The sequence below is a fragment of the Colias eurytheme genome, chromosome 14 (assembly GCF_061535395.1).
Source record: "Colias eurytheme isolate Ceu_HAF_F1 chromosome 14, ilColEury1 Martin Lab GWU primary, whole genome shotgun sequence".
NCBI lineage: Eukaryota > Metazoa > Arthropoda > Insecta > Lepidoptera > Pieridae > Colias > Colias eurytheme.
The window spans coordinates 1,904,940-1,924,987 of record NC_142993.1 but is presented as its reverse complement, the minus strand read 5'-3'; the positions used below and the strand labels follow the sequence as shown (position 1 = coordinate 1,924,987).

The 20,048-nt window shown below is 31.6% G+C and overlaps 2 protein-coding genes across 2 annotated transcripts in view; one reads left to right on the top strand and one right to left on the bottom strand.

Annotated features, from left to right (window-relative positions):
- The window catches only part of rols (zinc-RING finger and ankyrin repeat domain-containing protein rolling pebbles), a 122,280-nt gene extending 114,764 nt beyond the window's left edge, over window positions 1–7,516 (top strand). Inside the window, exons 10-16 of the mRNA XM_090109193.1 lie at window positions 361–608; window positions 1,175–1,460; window positions 2,386–2,496; window positions 4,309–4,466; window positions 4,815–4,894; window positions 5,315–5,546; window positions 5,954–7,516. Of these exons, the coding sequence (XP_089965319.1) occupies window positions 361–608; window positions 1,175–1,460; window positions 2,386–2,496; window positions 4,309–4,466; window positions 4,815–4,894; window positions 5,315–5,546; window positions 5,954–6,238 (1,400 nt within the window). The 3' untranslated portion in view covers window positions 6,239–7,516. The remainder of the gene's footprint in view (window positions 1–360; window positions 609–1,174; window positions 1,461–2,385; window positions 2,497–4,308; window positions 4,467–4,814; window positions 4,895–5,314; window positions 5,547–5,953) is intronic.
- A 4,112-nt stretch (window positions 7,517–11,628) lies between these two features.
- LOC149902716 (uncharacterized) lies at window positions 11,629–19,177 on the bottom strand. Its single transcript, XM_090109563.1, has 15 exons — window positions 19,093–19,177; window positions 18,674–18,706; window positions 18,442–18,492; window positions 17,753–17,971; window positions 17,029–17,114; window positions 16,686–16,749; window positions 16,359–16,499; window positions 16,008–16,049; window positions 15,468–15,659; window positions 14,597–14,827; window positions 14,012–14,046; window positions 13,573–13,630; window positions 13,062–13,205; window positions 12,380–12,601; window positions 11,629–12,023 (listed from the first exon to the last, which is right to left on the bottom strand). Exons 1-15 carry the CDS (start codon window positions 19,138–19,140, stop codon window positions 11,658–11,660), a joined length of 1,932 nt encoding a protein of 643 aa, XP_089965689.1. The 5' UTR covers window positions 19,141–19,177; the 3' UTR covers window positions 11,629–11,657.
- Window positions 19,178–20,048: the final 871 nt, after the last annotated feature.

Here is a 20,048-nt window from a genome sequence, read left to right as displayed (position 1 = left end):
TCACTATTTCCTGTCAAAGCATAATTAGCGTACGAATCATGCCTGGGGGCTTGGAAGTTGTTTATACGACGTTCGACCCAACAACCCTTACTTTGCTAATAGTGCTGCGATTTGTTATCAACTACCTACATCAATTATGTAGCTGTTTAGAATCGCAGTACATTCTTATTACAATATTCAAACTAATATTTAACCCGGCCTCGCGTGTAATTTCTAATATGTAGTATATCAACCTTAGTATCTAGCAGTTAATCCCTAGTTAAATATCATTGTCTCAACTGATGTTAATCTAATAGTATTCTAAGCTAAAGACGTTATTTATTATCTCTTTCCCTCTATTTAAAACCTTTTATATTCCAGGTGCCTCCCTAAGCCATACAGATACAGCAGAACAAACACCCCTAGTGCATGCAGCGAAAAACGGTCATAGAGACACAGTGATCTATCTCCTGGGTTGCCAGACCGGCAAGGACGATAGGAATTCCATAGAAATAGATGATAGCAACATTGAACAATTAGTACCTGGTGCGAGGCACGCCTTAATAGCTGCCGCGCAAAACGGGCATTTGGATATCGTGGAGTATTTACTGGACACTGCTGAGTTGATTGTAAGTATTTGTAAATGAATTAAGAATACCGGAACGAAGCTATCAAATATTAATAAGGGATAACAAATGATCTTGTGTTGCGATCACAAAAATGACAAAAAAATAAAAATGTTGCATCGACCTTTTAGTGATACGTATATAAAAAAAGTACAATTTAATAACTCATTCTCAACTCAACTTAAAACTTTAAAAGTGTGTAAGCAAATTGTTTATAGAGTGAAGTTAAATATTATGAATGAAATGATAGCTTCATCCTTGCAAAGTACAGTAGGCTATATTTTTGACGTGACAACGTCTTATAATTCGATAAAGTCGGCTGCACGCACGAAAAAACATGACTCATGCGGCGTTACCTCGCTCTGAGGCGTTCCATGTAAGGCTTGAAGTGCGAGCGAGAGCGCGGAACGAGCGACAAAGAAGCACAATCGGACGTTGTCACGTTCAACTATCGTCAGTAAACCGACTTTACAGACAACCAATTTTTTTTTCTATGCATACTAAATCGGGATCGCTAACTTGATAAATAATATTGTATTTTTATAATACTTAATGAATGTTTCTTCCAGCCGGACGGTATCTGTCCAGTCACCGGTGAAACAGCTCTAACAGCGGCTTGTTCAACCGGCCATGCTGCTATCGCCGATGCTTTACTTATCCGAGGAGCTACACCATATTCTCTAAACGCTCGCCAGATGTCACCACTAGCGTTAGCGAGTAAAAACGGGAGGACAGCACTAGTGTTGAGATTATTGGACTCTGGGGCTGATGTATCGGGGTCAGGGGGGAAGAACCCGTTGATTTTGGCTGCTGCGGAGGGACATGCTGATGTTTTGGAAATGCTTTTGGCGCATTGTGAGTATTGAGTTTTAATACTGACTTTTGCGAAATAAGGTTTAGTAAAGGTCTTTTCAATTCTGTGCGTTCTGCATATATGTAATCGATTGCAATTATTAATTATATTAAGAAGATTGCTATGTTGGAGGAAATCTTATAATTGCTGCGAAATTAAAGTTACTCCTTATTTGTAAGAAATATTTTTTTTTTATTGTTGATAGGGAAGCGCTTGACCACAATCTCGCCTGATGTTAAGCTGAGATGTGGTCTAATATATTATCTATTACTTGCTTAAAATTATTTTTTCTCATTATTTTAATATTAATTAAACAATATGAAGATGGTAGCGACAATTCTTAATAGCATGCTTTTTGACCCATTGAGCCCCGAACGGCCCGATCGGTCCACGACACAATAGATTTTCTATTGTGTCTGTGATTCCGGGGTCTGAGTTATTAATCAAAATGTTTACTTATTGCTTGATAATTTTATTATGTTCGTGATGACAATTGTGTTGTAAGGCTTAAACTGGGCGATGGTAAATTTCGCAAGCTCTGCGAAGCCCCTCTTGGGAATTTTAATAAATTTAGTATTTAATAAGTTATAAAAAATTAATTGTCTTTAAAGTTGGTTTATTGACGATAGTTGAACGTGAGAACGTCTTAAGGCCGATTGTGCTTCTTTGTCGCTCGTTCCACGCTCTCGCTTGCACTTCAAGCCTTACATGGGACGCCTCAGATGAGTTAGAGCGAGATAGCGCCGCATAAGTCATGTTTTTTCGTGCGTGCAGCCGGTTTTATCGAATTATAAGACGTTGTCACGTCAAAAACTGCATCAAAATCCGTTGCGTAGTTTGAAAGATTGAAGCATACAAAGGGACATCGGTACAGAGAAAGCGACTTTGTTTTATACTATGTAGTGATAACTAATAATATTGTCCCAGGTGCTGACCCCGCGGCGTGCGATGCGGACGGCGTGTGCGCGCTGGGCTGGGCCGCACTGCGCGCGCGGCACGCCGCCGTCACCGTGCTGCTCGATAAGGGCGCTGCTGTCGGTCAGTATACTTACACTAAGCTTTTTAACGTGATAACGTTTTTAAAATCGTTTTACTCGGGTGACATATTCAGAAACTTGTGTCACACCAAAACCTCACGAGCGCGATCGCAGGTATAACGAGAGAGAGACGGACCAATCTCCCGTCTCATCTCGACCGCTGCCACCAATAACACGTTATCACGTAAACATCTCGATCGTAAACCTACTTTACAAACAACCAATTTTTTTTTGTTTAGCCATTTAAGTCAAAGTGCATCGTTAAAATTATACTCGAAAAACCTCGAGTTATTCGTTATAACAAATACATTCAACTACTATTACAAGCCCTTTTGAATCGTCAAAATACAAAATCTGTAAATCATAGCACAAAGAAATTTGCTACCAGCTACCACCGGTTTTTAAACCAGTTGTGATAAAGATTAAAAAATCTTTATGGATTTAGTTATTTTTTTCCACTCCTCCAGTTATCAGTGGCTCCTAAAAAAACTTACTAGACTATTATAATTACCGTACTGGTAGCTAAATACATACAATGTCAATAATCCAATAATAATAATGTAATCAAAATATGTTAGTAGTATTCGATACGTCTTTAGTATTCAGCAATATTTTACTTTCAAGTTTTTTTTTTGAAAATTTTCCAACCTTCTCACTTAACAACAAACACTCGTTAGTTGTTTAGATCTAATTGTTATAATTTTTAAGTGTACTCTGTTGGTATGTCTAAATAAATAAATAAACACTTCATATATCATATTTGACAGCGTCCAGAATGCCTGTGCACGATATTGCTGGAACGTTCCACCTAGAAGCCACATCAGTCCCTATCTTAAAGACGCCAATATTTTAAATATGGATGGACGTAGGAAATTGCATTTTGCTACTTTGGTATTTGGTTTAATGAACAAAAAAATACCATTATATCTATATAAAAAATTAGCCTGGTTAGGTCAACGAAGCGACCTAAAATACAAAACTAGATTTGCCAGCATAAAGCTATCAATACCCATGCACTACACTGCATCATTTAGAGGCGGTTTCACATACAGCGCCACTAAGTGCTGGAACAACCTTCCACCACCCCTGTCTGAAGTAAAAAGTATTACAAACTTCCGATTTAAATATAAAAAACATTTATTAAATACGCTGTACCAGCCTTAGTGCCGTTGGTGTGTCCCGCTGTATGTGTATGGGTATCTCTATTCTCTTCGTATATAATATCATACTTCTTAATGTAGTTATTTATTATTCTTAATTTATTATTTTTTTCTATACATATATTTTTATTACACATATATTTCTTATATTATATAAGTAGTAAGTACAAATATTTTATAAATATAATATATCACACTTATCACTATTTCATCATATATAGTTATATATTATCTATTAATATTATCTATTAAAAAAAAAAGCTGTAACTCCAACCGTCGCAACCGATAGGGGCTCCTGAAAATCAGTGCTGTTAGTGTTCCTATGGGGGCACTACAGCTTATAGCTGAGTAGTCCCTTTTGATGATGGACATTACCACACAGTTCTTTGTTGTTGTTTTTAGTTATATATTTTTTTAAGTTTAGTTATAAGGTTTTTTATATTATTTTATTTTATTTGTTATGTCTGTAAGTTTTATTAGTTGTAGTTTGTAGCTGTTTTAAGTCTGTAAGTTTTATTAGTTTTTAAGTTTTATTGGTTTTTTGCTTTCTTTTTTAAATATGTTTGTTTTTTGTATCTGTGTGGTGTGTTTTGTTGTCAATAAATGTTTTTATTATTATTATTATTATTATTTACTCCTTACTCCTATTTCAGACCAACCCGACGGTAATGGTCGTACCCCGCTCGGTCTAGCGTGCGGAGGACCGGCGGACCTGGTCGAAATGTTGTTAGAACGAGGTGCTTCGCTAGAGAAGGTTGACCATAGCGGTCTTAGGCCGTTGGACCGAGCGATCGGACAGAGGAATGTTGCTGTAAGTATATGGAAAAGTAACAAAAAAAGTATTTTAAAATCCAATAAAATTAATAAATAATAAGAAATATCGATCTTAATTATTTCATTGCTTCATAAAGTATTGTCTACATCCGATGTATAAAATGATATATTCTTTCCTAATAATATTAATATGATTTTCCAGAAGTTTTACAATTTATTTGAAGAAATTATTTATTTCTTTATTTATTTATTCTTCATTGTGTACACAGTAAGGAAATACAAAAATGAAAACAAAATAAAAGATATACAATGGGAAACTATTATTTTTATTCGTAGCCAAAAAATGTGAATATTAGTTAAATTAATTGTTGTTTGTTGATTGCAGGTGGTAAATTGTTTTTTGAGGAAAGGAGCGAAACTCGGACCCACGACATGGGTAATGGCGTCAGGCAAACCAGAATTTATGTAAGTATTTTAATACAAAACAACACAGCTACAAATTATTTAATGTCAAATATTATAAAAATCAAAACGAACACATAACCAAGACACATATATTTAAAGATACTACATATTCACTATTCATCTTATACAGAACTAAATAAACACAAAAAATTTACAGAAAATTATGATATTACTAGCGGTCCGCCCCGGCTTCGCCCGTGGCACATGTTTACGTTTTCTCTACATAAGAACCATCCTCGTACTTCAAGGAATATAATGAAAAAAGAATTATCGAAATCGGTTCAGCCGTTCTCGAGTTATGCGCTTACCAACACATTTTGTGATTCATTTTTATATATAAGAAGATAGATTATCTATCATTTCACTACTTTTTACTGTTTCTATCAATCTTACCTGAACACATTAACTTATAATCCACAGGCTAATCCTCCTAAACAAACTCCTAGAAGACGGCAATCTCCTCTACCGCAAAAATAGACCTTCTGAAGCTGCACATAGGTACCAATATGCGTTGAAAAAAATCAACCCTTTGATAAGTGACGAAGGACTTACAACCCCGGGCACTACCGTACCAAGTGAACACTTGGCTGCGTTTGTGCAACTTAAAACTAACTTGCTGCTTAACTTGTCGAGGTGTAAGCGGAAACTTAATGTAAGTATAATAATATTTTGATAAGATTTTTGTGTTTATTTGTAACGTTTAAACGTTAAAATTCTATGTAAAATTAGATTTTTTATGTTTGTTTGTTATGTTTAAACTCAATAACTGGGTATATCTATGAGGTGGATAAATGCTTATCCGCTTTGCACGCAAAAACTACTGAAACCATTGGTTGAAACATGTTACATATAGATTATATGCAAATCCAATTACCATGCTGTTAGCTCTATTATATCTTAAAAAATGTTTAATCAATAAAATTCTATTGAAATGTTAAATTGGTGTATATCTTTATTGAATTAAAAAGTAAAATAAACTACAATTTACTTGATACTTACACTTAACTACATAAAAACTCAATAGAATCTAACACAATAACCTATTCCTTTATTCCACAGGAACCCTCTGAAGCGTTAGACCTAGCAGCCCGGGCCTCAGTACTCCGCCCAAACGCGTTCGAATGCGCATACGCAATGTCTCGCGCCATACTTGCCCTTAACAAACCCGCAGACGCTTTACCACACGCCCGTAGAGCTCTCTTATTAGCCCCACCCACTGACCACTCTGCTGCTAGAACATTAAAAGCACTACAACAAGAAATACTGTCCAGAATGAACACGACTCATAACTTGGAAACGCGATCCATGAGAAACTATGATAGCATCAGTTTGAACATGCCTTAATACGTGTAATTCGGCCTTTACATTGCAGTTTAGTATAAAGAGATAGTCGGTTTGATTGGGCTTTAATCAGTTTGTAGTTGCCTTAATAAAGTTTGTATCGGTGTGAAGTGGCTTTAATGTTTTAAATTCGAATTTGAAATACTATTTTAATAAAATGTGTGGTTGATATTATGATAGTACAAAATGGCAGCTATATGAACAGAATATTTATAACTTTGAGCATCTGAATTATGCTGTGTCTATATCTATAGAAGATTTTAAAATCGAAACGAACGAAATGAAATAAATATAACGTATGCCAGGCATACGATTATTTAATGTAAAAAATCTTTTCATTATTCTGATTCACGCAAATTGTAATTTGCATTATTTTCTTAAGTATTACTTAAAATAGATGTAATAAAATAAACTTAAATATACTGTAATTTTAGCATTTGTACAATTTCAGTTATGTTTGTGGTAATCTTATTATCTTTAGTTTGTTGTCTATGTCCAATTTAATGTAATCCATATATTTAATCAAAAAATATAATTGGCAAATCATTTTACGAAATCAGTTTTCGTCTATATATTATAAAAATTGCGAATTGGTTTGAGTCATCGTATGTAATATTTTATAATTATTTTTTGGTTCTTAAGCCATTATATTTAGAGTACATTTTTGTATAAATGTATGTCTTATATTTATATTTTACAGAGTGCTGGCTCATACTTAGCATAGTTTGATAGTTTTTGTGTTTTGAATATTATTACTTAATCTTTTTAGTTTAGACTTGTATGTGATCAAATGACATTTATGTAAATAAGTATTTTTCCTATTAAAATTGTATTACATATAATGTACAGTTAAAAAATTTAGTTAATAAGTACTCGAATATATTTTCGCTTGCCATTTATTATTCGATGCTTTAAAATTTGATGCAATAAACAATTTTAGGTTTGGAAAATGACGGTATATTCAAATTTACTTATTTTTAAATGAATTGTTATTATTTAAATATACATTTGAGTAAAACTCGCGTGCCTATTGTCTTGCTATATTCTTTATTTATTTAAAAATACAGTTCATACCAAATTTTATGGACACTGACAGAAATCTTATTATTATGAAATTTAAATAAATGATTGGTAAAATTCTGAAAAAAACAGCGTTCATAAAGTTTGAAGACGAACAATTACTACTTAAGTTTGTAATAAATTGTACGCATGATGACAATTTTTGTAGTATTGTAACATATTTTGTTTGTAAAATGTTTGATATTTATATTCTAATGAATACATAAGAGAAGGCTATTTATCCTCTATATATTATTGAATGTCAAAATTAACTTCTCTTCATAATAAAATTCAAATTGGAAAATGTTTAAAAGACTGACAAATTTTGATGTAGAACCCATAATGAATTGTATTAAAACTTGTAAGATTGTAAGATTTTGTTAAGTACAATAGTTTCTGTTTTACAGAAATAATTATTATGAATATATTTTACACATTGCTTCGATTTTTGTTTTTTATTTTCCTCGTACCTATACCCTATTAGACTAGAGTAGATAATTTTTGAAACAAAAAAAAATCGCAGTCGGATGAAACCCATTAGAAAAGGAGGGGAATATGATAAAAATGTAAGGAAAAATAAATTACGGTCAATCCGAGTTCGGGAAGCGGGAGGGGGGAGCTTTCAAGAGAAAAAAATGGTTTCTCTCGATTTCCGACAAAACTACAAGTCCTATAGAAAAAAGTTCAATGGCAAAGTTGTAGGTAATTAAAAGTTCTACAACTTTTGTATTCACAATTTTTTCACATAACCTAAAAATTTAGGTGAAAAATTCAAAAAACCAAGTTTTTGGTCTTTTATTTCTATCTACTTCAAAATTTATTTTTTTTCTACGAAATTTGGTGGAAACTTACTTTATTATGTCCCAAATACACTGTAATTTATTTGATTGAAAATATTTATTTTTTCGCCTTATTTTGAATTAATACCAAAAAAACAACCTAATTTTCAATCGAAAAGTCACCCGTCAAAATATCATCTTTTTTCAAAAACTTGGGGTGCCTTTTATTCATTGAAATCTCTACTTTCATATGGTGTAAAAAAAATAAACACCACCATAGTAAATGTTCTCAGGAAATGCATACAAACAGTCTGAAAATTAGCTTTTACTAAATCAGGCACACTTCTCGAACTACCTGAAATGTTTTTATCGACATCATTTTGCTTTTGAATATGCTGTAAAATATTAAACTTAGAACAGATAATTATTTTTCTTTTGAAATATTACCGAAAAGCCGATACAAGAGAAGATATAGAGTTCGAGAAGTGTGCCTGATTTAGTAAAAGCTCATTATCACACTGTTTGTATGCATTTCCTGAGAACATTTACTATGGTGGTGTTTATTTTTTTTTACACCATATGAAAGTAGAGATTTCAATGAATAAAAGACACCCCAAGTTTTTGAAAAAAGCTGATATTTTGACGGGTGACTTTTCGATTGAAAATTAGGTTGTTTTTTTGGTATTAATTCAAAATAAGGCGAAAAAATAAATATTTTCAATCAAATAAATTACAGTGTATTTGGGACATAATAAAGTAAGTTTCCACCAAATTTCGTAGAAAAAAAATAAATTTTGAAGTAGATAGAAATAAAAGACCAAAAACTTGGTTTTTTGAATTTTTCACCTAAATTTTTAGGTTATGTGAAAAAATTGTGAATACAAAAGTTGTAAAACTTTTAATTACCTACAACTTTGCCATTGAACTTTTTTCTATAGGACTTGTAGTTTTGTCGGAAATCGAGAGAAACCATTTTTTTCTCTTAAAAGCTCCCCCCTCCCGCTTCCCGAACTCGGATTGACCGTAATTTATTTTTCCTTACATTTTTATCATATTCCCCTCCTTTTCTAATGGGTTTCATCCGACTGCGATTTTTTTTATCTTTTCATTATTTTCAAAGGCTTCTACCCCAGTCTATATACCCTAAATAATAAATAATAATAGTTAAAAAAAACTAAAAAACACGCTTTTTATAGAAAACCGAAATTGAAAAATGGAATAATTTTATCAAATTAGTGTATTGTCATCGATCCTCAATAAATCTACAAAGTTTGAACGAAATCTGGCCGTTTAAAGTGGGTCAAAATTGCGCCCAAAGAAGTCGGTTACAAACAAACATACAGGTAAATTAGCTTGGAGAAATTTTTGCATATGTAGTGGTGTGTATATTACTCAGATCTTAGAGCGCGTTTCCACTATATCGTTCTGGCCTATACAAAAATGTTTCGATATCCTAACATTACTATTTAATTTTATACTTATTCCTAGCAACACTTTTGTTTTCAATAAAAACAAGTTTTTATTTGAAAGAAAATGGTTTTGACTTTATAAAAAAAAAATATATCATTCAATTTTACGTCCTTGAGCAAACGACAAGGCGACTACCGTGAAACAATAAAATATCGTGTCCATAATAATTTGTTTCATAATTAATATTTGACCATAATAATTACGAAACAAAACAAATAAATAAATCGTCACTTGATAGTGGAAAGTGGAAACACGCACAAAACCAGAATAAACCAGTTTACGCTGCCCGCAGGTGCCACGTGCAGTCGTTTGGTACCGTTAGAACATAAAGCACATTTCATTCAAAAATTATAATTATTATGTACGTAGTTTAATTGATAAATTTTGTATTTGTTGATTGTTGTTATTATTTGTTATTATTGTTATAATATTTGTTGAAGTGAATTACATGTCCCGCAGCCGGAGGCCCCAAATGAAAACTCAGATCACAGATGTACTTAAAAACTACATTTAATAGCTAAAATGAGACTTTTACACCCATGTCTGCACGATGCAGACCGGAGTTAAAGAATGAATTTATACAGTTTAATAATTATAAAGACGTAAGCTTGGATGCTAACTAAGGGAAATCGCATCCACATTCTATTCCCGTGCGAACGGCGTATTCAGCAGTTTTGTATGAAGGCAGGGCCATAACTAGTGTTTAATTTGTGTGTAAGTGTTGTAACTTTATATTGTTAATTCAATATGGCTACAGTGTTAAAACATGGTCGAGGCAAGCCTTTGACTTCTCAAACTAAAGAATTAAACTTTAAATGTCGTTTCTTTTTCAGGTTAGTAAATTTTTCATTTTAGTAACATTGTTAATGTAAAAGTTATATGTATGTTAAATGTGCAAATATTAAAATAAAGTCTCATCTTTTTCAGAGGAGAAACACATATAGTTTAATTTAAAATCCCTTATATATACAGGGTTACTTGTAAAACACCGGCAACCTCGCAGGACAAGATAGCTAACATCATAAGTAACAACATTTCTACTTTTGATAATTTGTTAGATTTTATTTTCATACAAAAATAAATATTCATTTAATTTTCCGTCTGAATATTATAAACTCTACGCCTCCCAAAAATTACGTAAACAAAAAGCGAACGAGAGGGGGAAGGGGGCGTCGCGTCGTCCATCCGATAATTAATAGAACATAGACTTACAAATGTAAGGAGAGTACAATAAAAGTTTAAAAAATCATTTAAAAATAATTTATTGCGTTATGCCAAAAGTCGTAGAACAAATGTTGTTACTTATGATGTTAGCTATCTTGTCCTGCGAGGTTGCTGGTGTTTTACAAGTAACCCTGTATAAAATAAAAACTAAAAATAAAATGTTGTTTTATTTTATTTGCTGACCATACACTACTACAAACGCAAAAATTTCTCCAAGCTAATTTACCTGTACAGGTGAAGCTAATATAAAGCGTGTAAAAATAACATAAGATATACCTGAAATAATAGGTAATGGATTCAATTCAGAAAGAGATTTATTAACTGCCTCCTTGGTACAGTGATTAAAGTCTGAGACTAAAACCGAAAGGTCCCGGTTACGATTCCCGGTAAAGACCAACAAAAAATAACTCGGTGTGATGCGAACTAGTACATATTATAAGACATGACTTATTTGACTGTAAATCAGATCGATCAATGAAAAAGACTGAAATATAATGCCTCATTATACTATACCACATTTAATGGATTTTTCATTTTACTATAGTCAATTTACTCAGAAACGTGTTTAAGTGTAGGTAGTTGTGTAGTGTCGTGTAGTCACTAATAAGTTAATAACATATACTTTAAGAATAATGGGCATATTTCGAAACTTTTCCTCTAGAGAACTAAAATCGTCATCTTTATAAAAAAAATATTTGTTGGTACATATTATGTTAATGTGGAAATGAGGCCGAATGTGGCTGAGATTATTTCACTTTGAATTTACTAGCAAACAGATTTTACTTATTCACTGCCATCATATACCTAGGCTTTACCAAGAGTTAAAAAGAAAAGCAATCGATGTAAATAAAACATCAGTGTACTTAAAATATTTATTTCATAAACATAAATTAAGACCTATAAATGCCATCTTTTTGCAAAGAATTAATCGGAAATCCCGTAGTTGTGTTGGGCATACGTTGATACACTGGGAGGACAACCAAAGTCTTTGGTTTTGGCTTAACATCAATAACATTTACTGGAGGCGCATCTTTTGCACCGAAAATACCGAAATCGAATAGTTTATTAGTTTTATAATACGCCTTATTTTTCTGTACTTTAGGACTAGTGGGTTTTGTTGATATGGAATTATGGATGCTTCTAAATATCTGTGTAAGTTGATCCCTTGTCATTTCTTGGGGCACTGACGTGTTTAGTTCGTGGAACATTTTCCTGCATTTTGGTATGTTTTCTTTGCGCTTTGATGCTGGGCAGGTCTGGAAAACAGTTTTAGAGTTTAGAAAAAGATTCATATTACATAATATATTATTGAAGTTTGTGATTCTATAATAATAAAGAGATATCTGCTAATACAAAGTTCAAGAGTTTGTTTACTTAAACGCACTATTCTCAGGAACTACTAGTCCAATTTAAAAAAAAATAGTGTCTTACAGAGATAGATAGATATTTAAAGCTACAGGCTACCTATTATCATCACGCAAAAATCAATACGAGCGGAGTGAAGCGGGTAAAACCGTCTTTATACAGATAAGTACTATATTATAAATAATAACCACATAAATTGAGAATTTGGATAATTTATAAAGTTATATTAATCATTCAAAAAACTTACCATAAGCATAAAATCGATCAAATTCAACAATTTCTTCGGAGAACTACAGTATTCCTTATACATTGGAGTTGTTAGAAATACGCTAAAATACAACTCATACAATGGGGATGTACTATAGGAATGTATTAGATTCTTCATGCTGAAATAATCTACGAAACCGTATTTACTGAGAACTCCCATTTTGTTGAGGAGACAACTTGTAGGTGGAGTTAGTTCTTTACACTGAAAAAAAATTATTCATTAAATACATAAAAATACATAAAATACATTAATTACATAAAAGCATAAACACATATTGTGTCTTATGCTTTTATGTATTATCCGTTACCAAAACACTCTGTGGCGCATAAGCTCATTTTAAATTAAAGGTAAACTACGTTTACTGTTTGTAGTAAATTAATTTTAAATTTAATTGAGGTTTGACATTTGTACAACTCACGCATTTATGAAGTGAAACTTCTTTAGGCGCGGTGAGAATAAAATTTCAAGGTCGCGTCATAGCAATACCGTCACGTCATGATGCAAGGCGACGATTTTGGTATCTTTCAATCTTTCCAAAGAAGTTTCACTTCTGACACGTGTGCGTTCTTTTTTTTGTATGGAGATGCCCCGTTTACCATTACTATAGTGTATTATTTAGCTTAGGTTACAAAAAGCATAACTAAGCAAGCATTTCACTTACATGAACCTTATTTTCCCACCGATAAGGTTTAATTTTGTCATACTGCGGCACATATTGTAAAGTGGACAATGACGTCACACCGCACTCGGAAAGAATGTGTGGTGGCACCAAGTTGGGGATACCACAGAATTGACGACGGTACTTCTGGAATTTTAAATAAATAAATAAATAAAAATTCTTTATTGACAAAATATTTTACATTTTGAAATATTGAAGTCTCTGACTCGCAAACTAGGTCAAAACCTGTATTTCAGGAGTCAGCGCCCTCTTCCAAAGATTATTCAAGAAATGCCAATAAGAAGAAAAACTTCTGGAATATTCCAATTTCATTATTTAAATAATGAATATTTTCGTGGCTTAGGTACCTACTGATAAAATTACAGATACTTAGCTTTAGAATTTTAGACTTATATTTTCATAAATTCTAACTTAAATTAACTGACTGATTATTAATTTCGCCGCTACGTATCTACTATCTACATATTATGCTTATTAAAAAAAACATTCATACCGGTGTATATTTCCCTCCGCTTATCTGGCAGATATCCTTAGTGTTTGAGTTTTTCTGTCTGGAAAATAATTATTCGATGATAATATTTAATTTAATGTATTCATAATAACATATGTCGCCAGTAACAGATTGCCTGCACCTCTATTTTATTTATCTAATTAAGCTTACCGCCCGCGGCTTCGCCCGCTTTGATTAAAACCTAATAAATTATATACTAAAACCTTCCTCTTGAATCACTCTATGTATTAAAAAAACCGCATCAAAATCCGTTGCGTAGTTTGAAAGATTTAAGCATACAAAGGGATATGTCCCTGGGACTGAGAAAGTGACTTTGTTTTATACTATGTAGTCATAATAGTCCCGCTAATTTGCCAGTGAAAGTCAAGCAGATGTACATTTATATGTATAAAATGCTTTTAATTAGATAATATATACTTACTTGCACGGATCATCTTTTCGAGCTTGAGGACAGTTCTGCAATAGATAGTTAAAAATTATTAATGTTAGTATGTATGACAATAAATATTATACGGCTCAAAAAGAAAAGCGAACTGTGAAGTTCCTTGAAAACTCCATAAGATGGCGCTCTTTTTAATTCCATATTAGAACGACTGATAGATTTTGATCCTTTAAAAAATCAATAGTATTTGGCAATGATAAATAATTGCTAAAATCTTCACAATTAGAAACATTAATTTTATTTATATTTTTTTAGTCGCAACATACCGTTAACTATGTGTCTAGAGATAGCTTAAAGGCTACGTCTTATTCTGCGGTTGCTACCAATAGCTTATCTTAATCTTAATATATATAAATCTCGTGTCACAATGTTTGTCCTCAATGGACTCCTAAACCACTTAACCAATTATAATAAAATTCGCACACCATGTGCAGTTCGATCCAACTTGAGGGATAGAATAGTTTAAACATGTAGGTACCAGGGGCGAAGCCGAGGCGGACCGCTAGTTTATTATAATATTTTCAAGTAACTTATACTTAATAATTAATAAATAATTTTCCTTACCTCAGACAGCACATCAAATACACACTGAAGAACTTCATTCAAACTGCATTCAGCGTCATACATCCGATGCAGTTTATTCAAACACTGCGTCATCACCCTTGCTTTTGGTTTAGTCCATTCTGGATATGTATTTGTCATATTATCTAGGAGTTTTGTAAATGCCACTGTATCTAATATACCGGATTCATTAATGACGTTTAACTTTTTGAAAATGCAGGTTTCTTTTTCACACTGAAATGAAAATTTAGTCGTTAGGAAGATTGTAAAAAGAAATATGAAAAATATATGAATGTGTGGCAATGGCTAGAATACAGAAAAACTATTCGATCGATTTAAATAAAACTGATACAGATGTTGGCCAGAAAAATAAGTTTTTTTCTAATAATATAATAGGTAATCATTATCAATAAAAAACATATAAACAAAAAACAACTCGTTCGCGTAATTCGGGCAGGGGAGAATTTAACAGTGTTTGTGTATGTATTTTACTTATAAACAAAAATAAACGTATTATTTTTGTTTATGTATGTTTTCATTTTATAGTATTTAGTTTATTTATAATCTTTATTTAAAAATATATTTGTTATTTTTGTATGACATTATTATTTATTTATCTTTGCGTATACTTTCGACCTACCTACTATTTCTAGTTTATTATTTATCTTTCTATCAGTTGGTTGCCTGGAAGATATCACTCTTAAGTGCCGCCATCTGTGCTGTTTTTCTTTTAGAATAAGTTTTGTTTGTATTTTTGGTAGCACAATAAATAGTTTAAATGAATAAATACAAGCCATTACAACTTACAGACAATTTTACAATCAGGCAGTTAATATTTAAAGGCTTATGAGTAAATAACACATTTTTATCTTACCGAAAGCGGTACAACTTTAACATCATTAACTTTAGGGACTCTTTCTGTCGTAGTGGTGGAAGGTTCGTGTGAACTGACATCAATGAACCCGAGACGTTTGTTCATATCCCACGACATTTCGAAGTGACACTCACTGCGCCAAGAGTCTTCGATAAATCCACTTAGATTGCAACATTCGAGGGGATCCATTTCCTATGTTTAAAAATGTAAATAATATTTATTCTTTATTGTACAGTGAAATAAAAGTAGACAATAATTTGATACAATAACACACGGCACATACGTAATAAAAATTCTTAAATATGAAAAATAAAAGACTTGAGTTTATATGTATAATGAAAAATCGCCAATGCAGTTTACATTATATTCTATTGAAGCTATCGTATCACATCAATATTTATATACTGTTATTTACCTACTCATATTTAACTTAGTGTAGATAATAATGAATTAATTCAGCTGCTTCTATAAAAAATACTATTCTCTTAATCTTAAATTATTTATATGCAACAAAAACCTAAGAAACCTCATCTTACTTACCTCTGAAGAATCTTCAGTTACAATCTCCGTAGTTGTAGGAGCCTAAAAAAAATTATAACGTCACTAAATAAATTCGTAGTCACATTATTACATAATAACATTTTTGATTTAAGTAGATATGTATAACAACTAGTTTACCACCCGCGGCTTCGCCCGCTTTGTCTAAAACCCAATAAATTATGTACTAAAACCTTCCACTTGGATCACTCTATCTATTTAAAAAAACGCATCAAAATCCGTTGTGTAGTTATAAAGATTGAAGCATACATAGAGACATAGGGACAGAGAAAGCGACTTTGTTTTATACTATGTAGTGAGTATAGTGAATAACAAAACAATTGTTTGACTTACCAGATTTAGCAAGGAATATCTGAAAGGCCTGTCTGTTTGTGCAGTATGAATGTGGTATTCCATGAATTTCTTAAATCCACATTCTTTAACCATATCTTCTCCAAATAACGGTGGCAAATCGCAGCATTTTGTGTTGAAGTACTGTAATTTATAAAAAAAACTATTACTAGATGTTGTTTGAATTTAATATTGACGCAATCGACTCAAGTAGAGACACAATAAATGATATCCTAAAATCGTAGGAGTAGATACATACATTTTTATTAAACTCCTAAAGCTACATTGAGATTTCTCCAATTTTTATACATATTCCTAGAAAGACCTTACCTTTTGTAAAAACCAAGAAGGTCGTCGCTCATTTGGCAGATTATTTTCGAGGTTGTTATATCGACTGCAAAGAAAAAGCAAAGAATAATGAAACAATTAAAAATTCCTTCAGTATAAAAAATATTTTTTTTAAGTGAAACTTCTTTAGGCGCGTTGAGAGTAAAATTTCAAGGTCTCGTCCTGGCTATACCGTCGCATCATGGAGTAATGCGACGATTTAGGTATCTTTGAATCTAGTCAAAGAAGTTTCACTTCTGACACGCGTGCTCGGCACACACGCTCTTTTTTTTTAATTCTACTCTATTCTTCTCGTCTTATTGTCTCATACGTTTTTAGGATTTACCTTTGTGAGAACATGTAGTTGTAAGCAGCCAAAGATGAAACAGACGCACATCCATCTTCCTGTTTCCACCGCCCTGCAGGACAGTTCTTAAAAACGACATTAAAAATAAATAATTTGGAAAATCCAAAAGTGCACGCCTCATAATTTTTTTTTAATAAATATTTATTAATTATTATTTTTGTTTATTTAATAACAATTAAACCACATCGAATCAGACCCTGAAAAATGAAAGGGTTCTATTCCTGAGCATACTCAAGCGTAAGAGAAAAAAAAAAGACTCGATTAGTAAAGTATTTCGGTCGCTATCGTGTTAACAAGAAAAAGGATCCGCACATACAGACACACGGACGTCCAAGACAGAACTTTTTTAAACTGTTTTTTAACTAGTTTAAATAACAAAAATGACATCAAAAATATCATGAACGTTAAAAATAGTGTTTTTTCTTAATATGTGTGTGTATGTATTATCTTACAAGTGCAATGTATGATACATAAATGCATTTTAAGTTTGAAAAATCAGATGTTTTGCGCGAAGTGACAGTAGTACCCACCTCAACGCTTCGCTTATGAGGCGTGCAATAAATTGATTCATAATGAACACATCTTTTCTCATCGATTTTATATTGTTTTTAATCTAGATATTATAGAACTAGATGGCGTTGGCATCGACTGTTTTCAGTTCGTCTTAATGATCAAATACGTTGCAACATTTTTAACAACTTACATCAATCATTTGATCAACAACGCAATGCATTAAAGCTTGTCCGGGACAAGTGTTGGTATATTTTTTATTTCTCTCCCCATAGCACGCGTTCACAGCATTCTGCCCTATTGCCTGCCACTCTGGCTCCAAAAAATTTGACAAAATATTCCAGTATTTATCCTTTGGCGGTAATGCATCTGTCAGATTTAATTTTGTGTTTATGCAGTTCCATTGATGACACTGAAACAATTGATTTCGATTAATGAATTTATTAAGAACAATAGTATTATTGTCTCTTTGTCTCGGGCTAGTCATCGCTAAGGGGCAACAAACATGTTAAAAGTACCTACTCCTATAATAATAATCAATATCGTATTTTCTTTTATGCGATGGACTTCTTAATATTTTTTATGAACTGTTTCTATAATATAATATGTGTATTAGAATACTTACGCCATCTATTGAAAAATAAGTGTCAAAAAAGTTTTCGTTCTAATTCGAAAAGCCGGGGCTTCTAATTACAGTATTTGACAAACCTTAATGGTTTTGTGGTTTTGAATAAGAATAGAAACCAGAAAATTATTATTTACTTTAACTTCATACTTCATTAAGTATAACATTATGAGTATTTTGTTACAACTAGACTAATTTACAGTTTACTAACTAACTAAAATATAGAATTAAAACAATAATATTAAGAAGACACTTACCAAGCGTGAGTTTCCTAAATAAGAATGACCAAAACCAGGTTGTGCTTGTATCTATAAAAAACAGATAAAAGGTCATAACAAAAATAATGTTTATCTTAAATATAATGAATTCAAATAGCAACACACTAAAGAAACACGTAAGCATCTCAAATATTTTGAACTAAGTATATAAAATATAATTTTGAAACAATTTAAAAATAGAATTGCGTATAATTTTTTAAAATATACATACATTAAATAACGCTACAATGGCTTGAATAGACACCTATGTAAACAAAGAAATAATATTTAATTAGAATATAATATGTAATAAATTTTTAAAAATAATAAAGTTTTGGTAACCAACTACTAACTACCAATTTTCAATAAATAAATAATAATTTACTATTTATTTTTAATAATGAAATAGACTTATAGGTACTTATATAATATTATTGAACGGAATTATATAGGCAATGTATTTCAAGGATGACTATATATACTTATCAGACAATTTGAATGTTGAATTTGAAAAAATAATGAAACCAGTTCAATAGTTGAACGATGTCTATAATAATCGAACTTCACAATATGTTCATATATTACATTTCAAGACCTACCATTTAATACAGTGATAACTACAAAATTACAAAACATAAAAAAAACACTAACCACATGAAAAAGCAAAAATACTCCCACGAACCACATTCTCATGTACATTGCGGAATAACAACTGAACTGATAATGCGAATAGAACAAGGGGTCAAGTTTTCGATAACATACAACTTCTGGATAAAACCTACTAGTACATACGTGATGTAAACAAAACTTTGCTCTCTTACCTAACCCTACTTTTGTTTATTGCGAAGTTTCTGTACAAAATAAAAAATTAAATATTATTAATTGCAGTAAAATTGAATTGAAATCTTCAAATCAAATCTTTGAACTAACACAATTTAATTCTATATTATATTTAAGTAAGAGTTTGTACTTTGTATGTACCACACATATAAATCGTATAATATTAAAAAGCTTAAAAAAAATATCAAGATTAGCCCCGCGCAATATACCAACATTCATAAATCACAGATAATAATATAATAAATACTATACTATTTTAACGTAAGGTGGCGCTAATTAGTAAATTATAGCTAGAATACAAAAATAAAAAAGGTGGACACATTCACAGGTAGGTTTAGTAGTTCTACGAATATTTCTTTATACCTAATAAAATGCCAAATTCGATTTTTTCCGTCGTTTGGTAGAAATTGGTAGTTTATTAATTAGTGCCACAGGTAAAGGTAATATCGGTAACAGACGACGCTTGGGGGAAATAACTATCAAATAAAACAACCATAATACCTCACATAGTTTATTGAATAAACCATAAATTAGATTGTTAACATAATTCATAAGCTTATGAAAATAAGCAATACATTCGGTCTATCTTAATTGCAAGCTGAATCAACGGCAACAATGCACAATTTTGTTAACAAACTTCATATTTTAACCTACCAAAATACCTTTTATATTTTTTATTATATAAAAAACATTACTAAGATCACTTGTAACTCATGAACACGCAATTTTATAAAGATTATCAAACAAACGATTTTTTTTATAAATAA

Excerpts from the sequence above, each read along its gene's own strand:
- LOC149902716 (XM_090109563.1), bottom strand. The coding sequence starts at position 19,140 with ATGTACATGAGAATGTGGTTCGTGGGAGTATTTTTGCTTTTTCATGTG. Across the intron at positions 15,660-16,007 it reads TAACTGAAGATTCTTCAGAG|GAAATGGATCCCCTCGAATG; the intron begins GTAAGTAAGATG and ends TTTTAAACATAG. Across the intron at positions 14,828-15,467 it reads TTAAAGTTGTACCGCTTTCG|TGTGAAAAAGAAACCTGCAT; the intron begins GTAAGATAAAAA and ends TTTTCATTTCAG.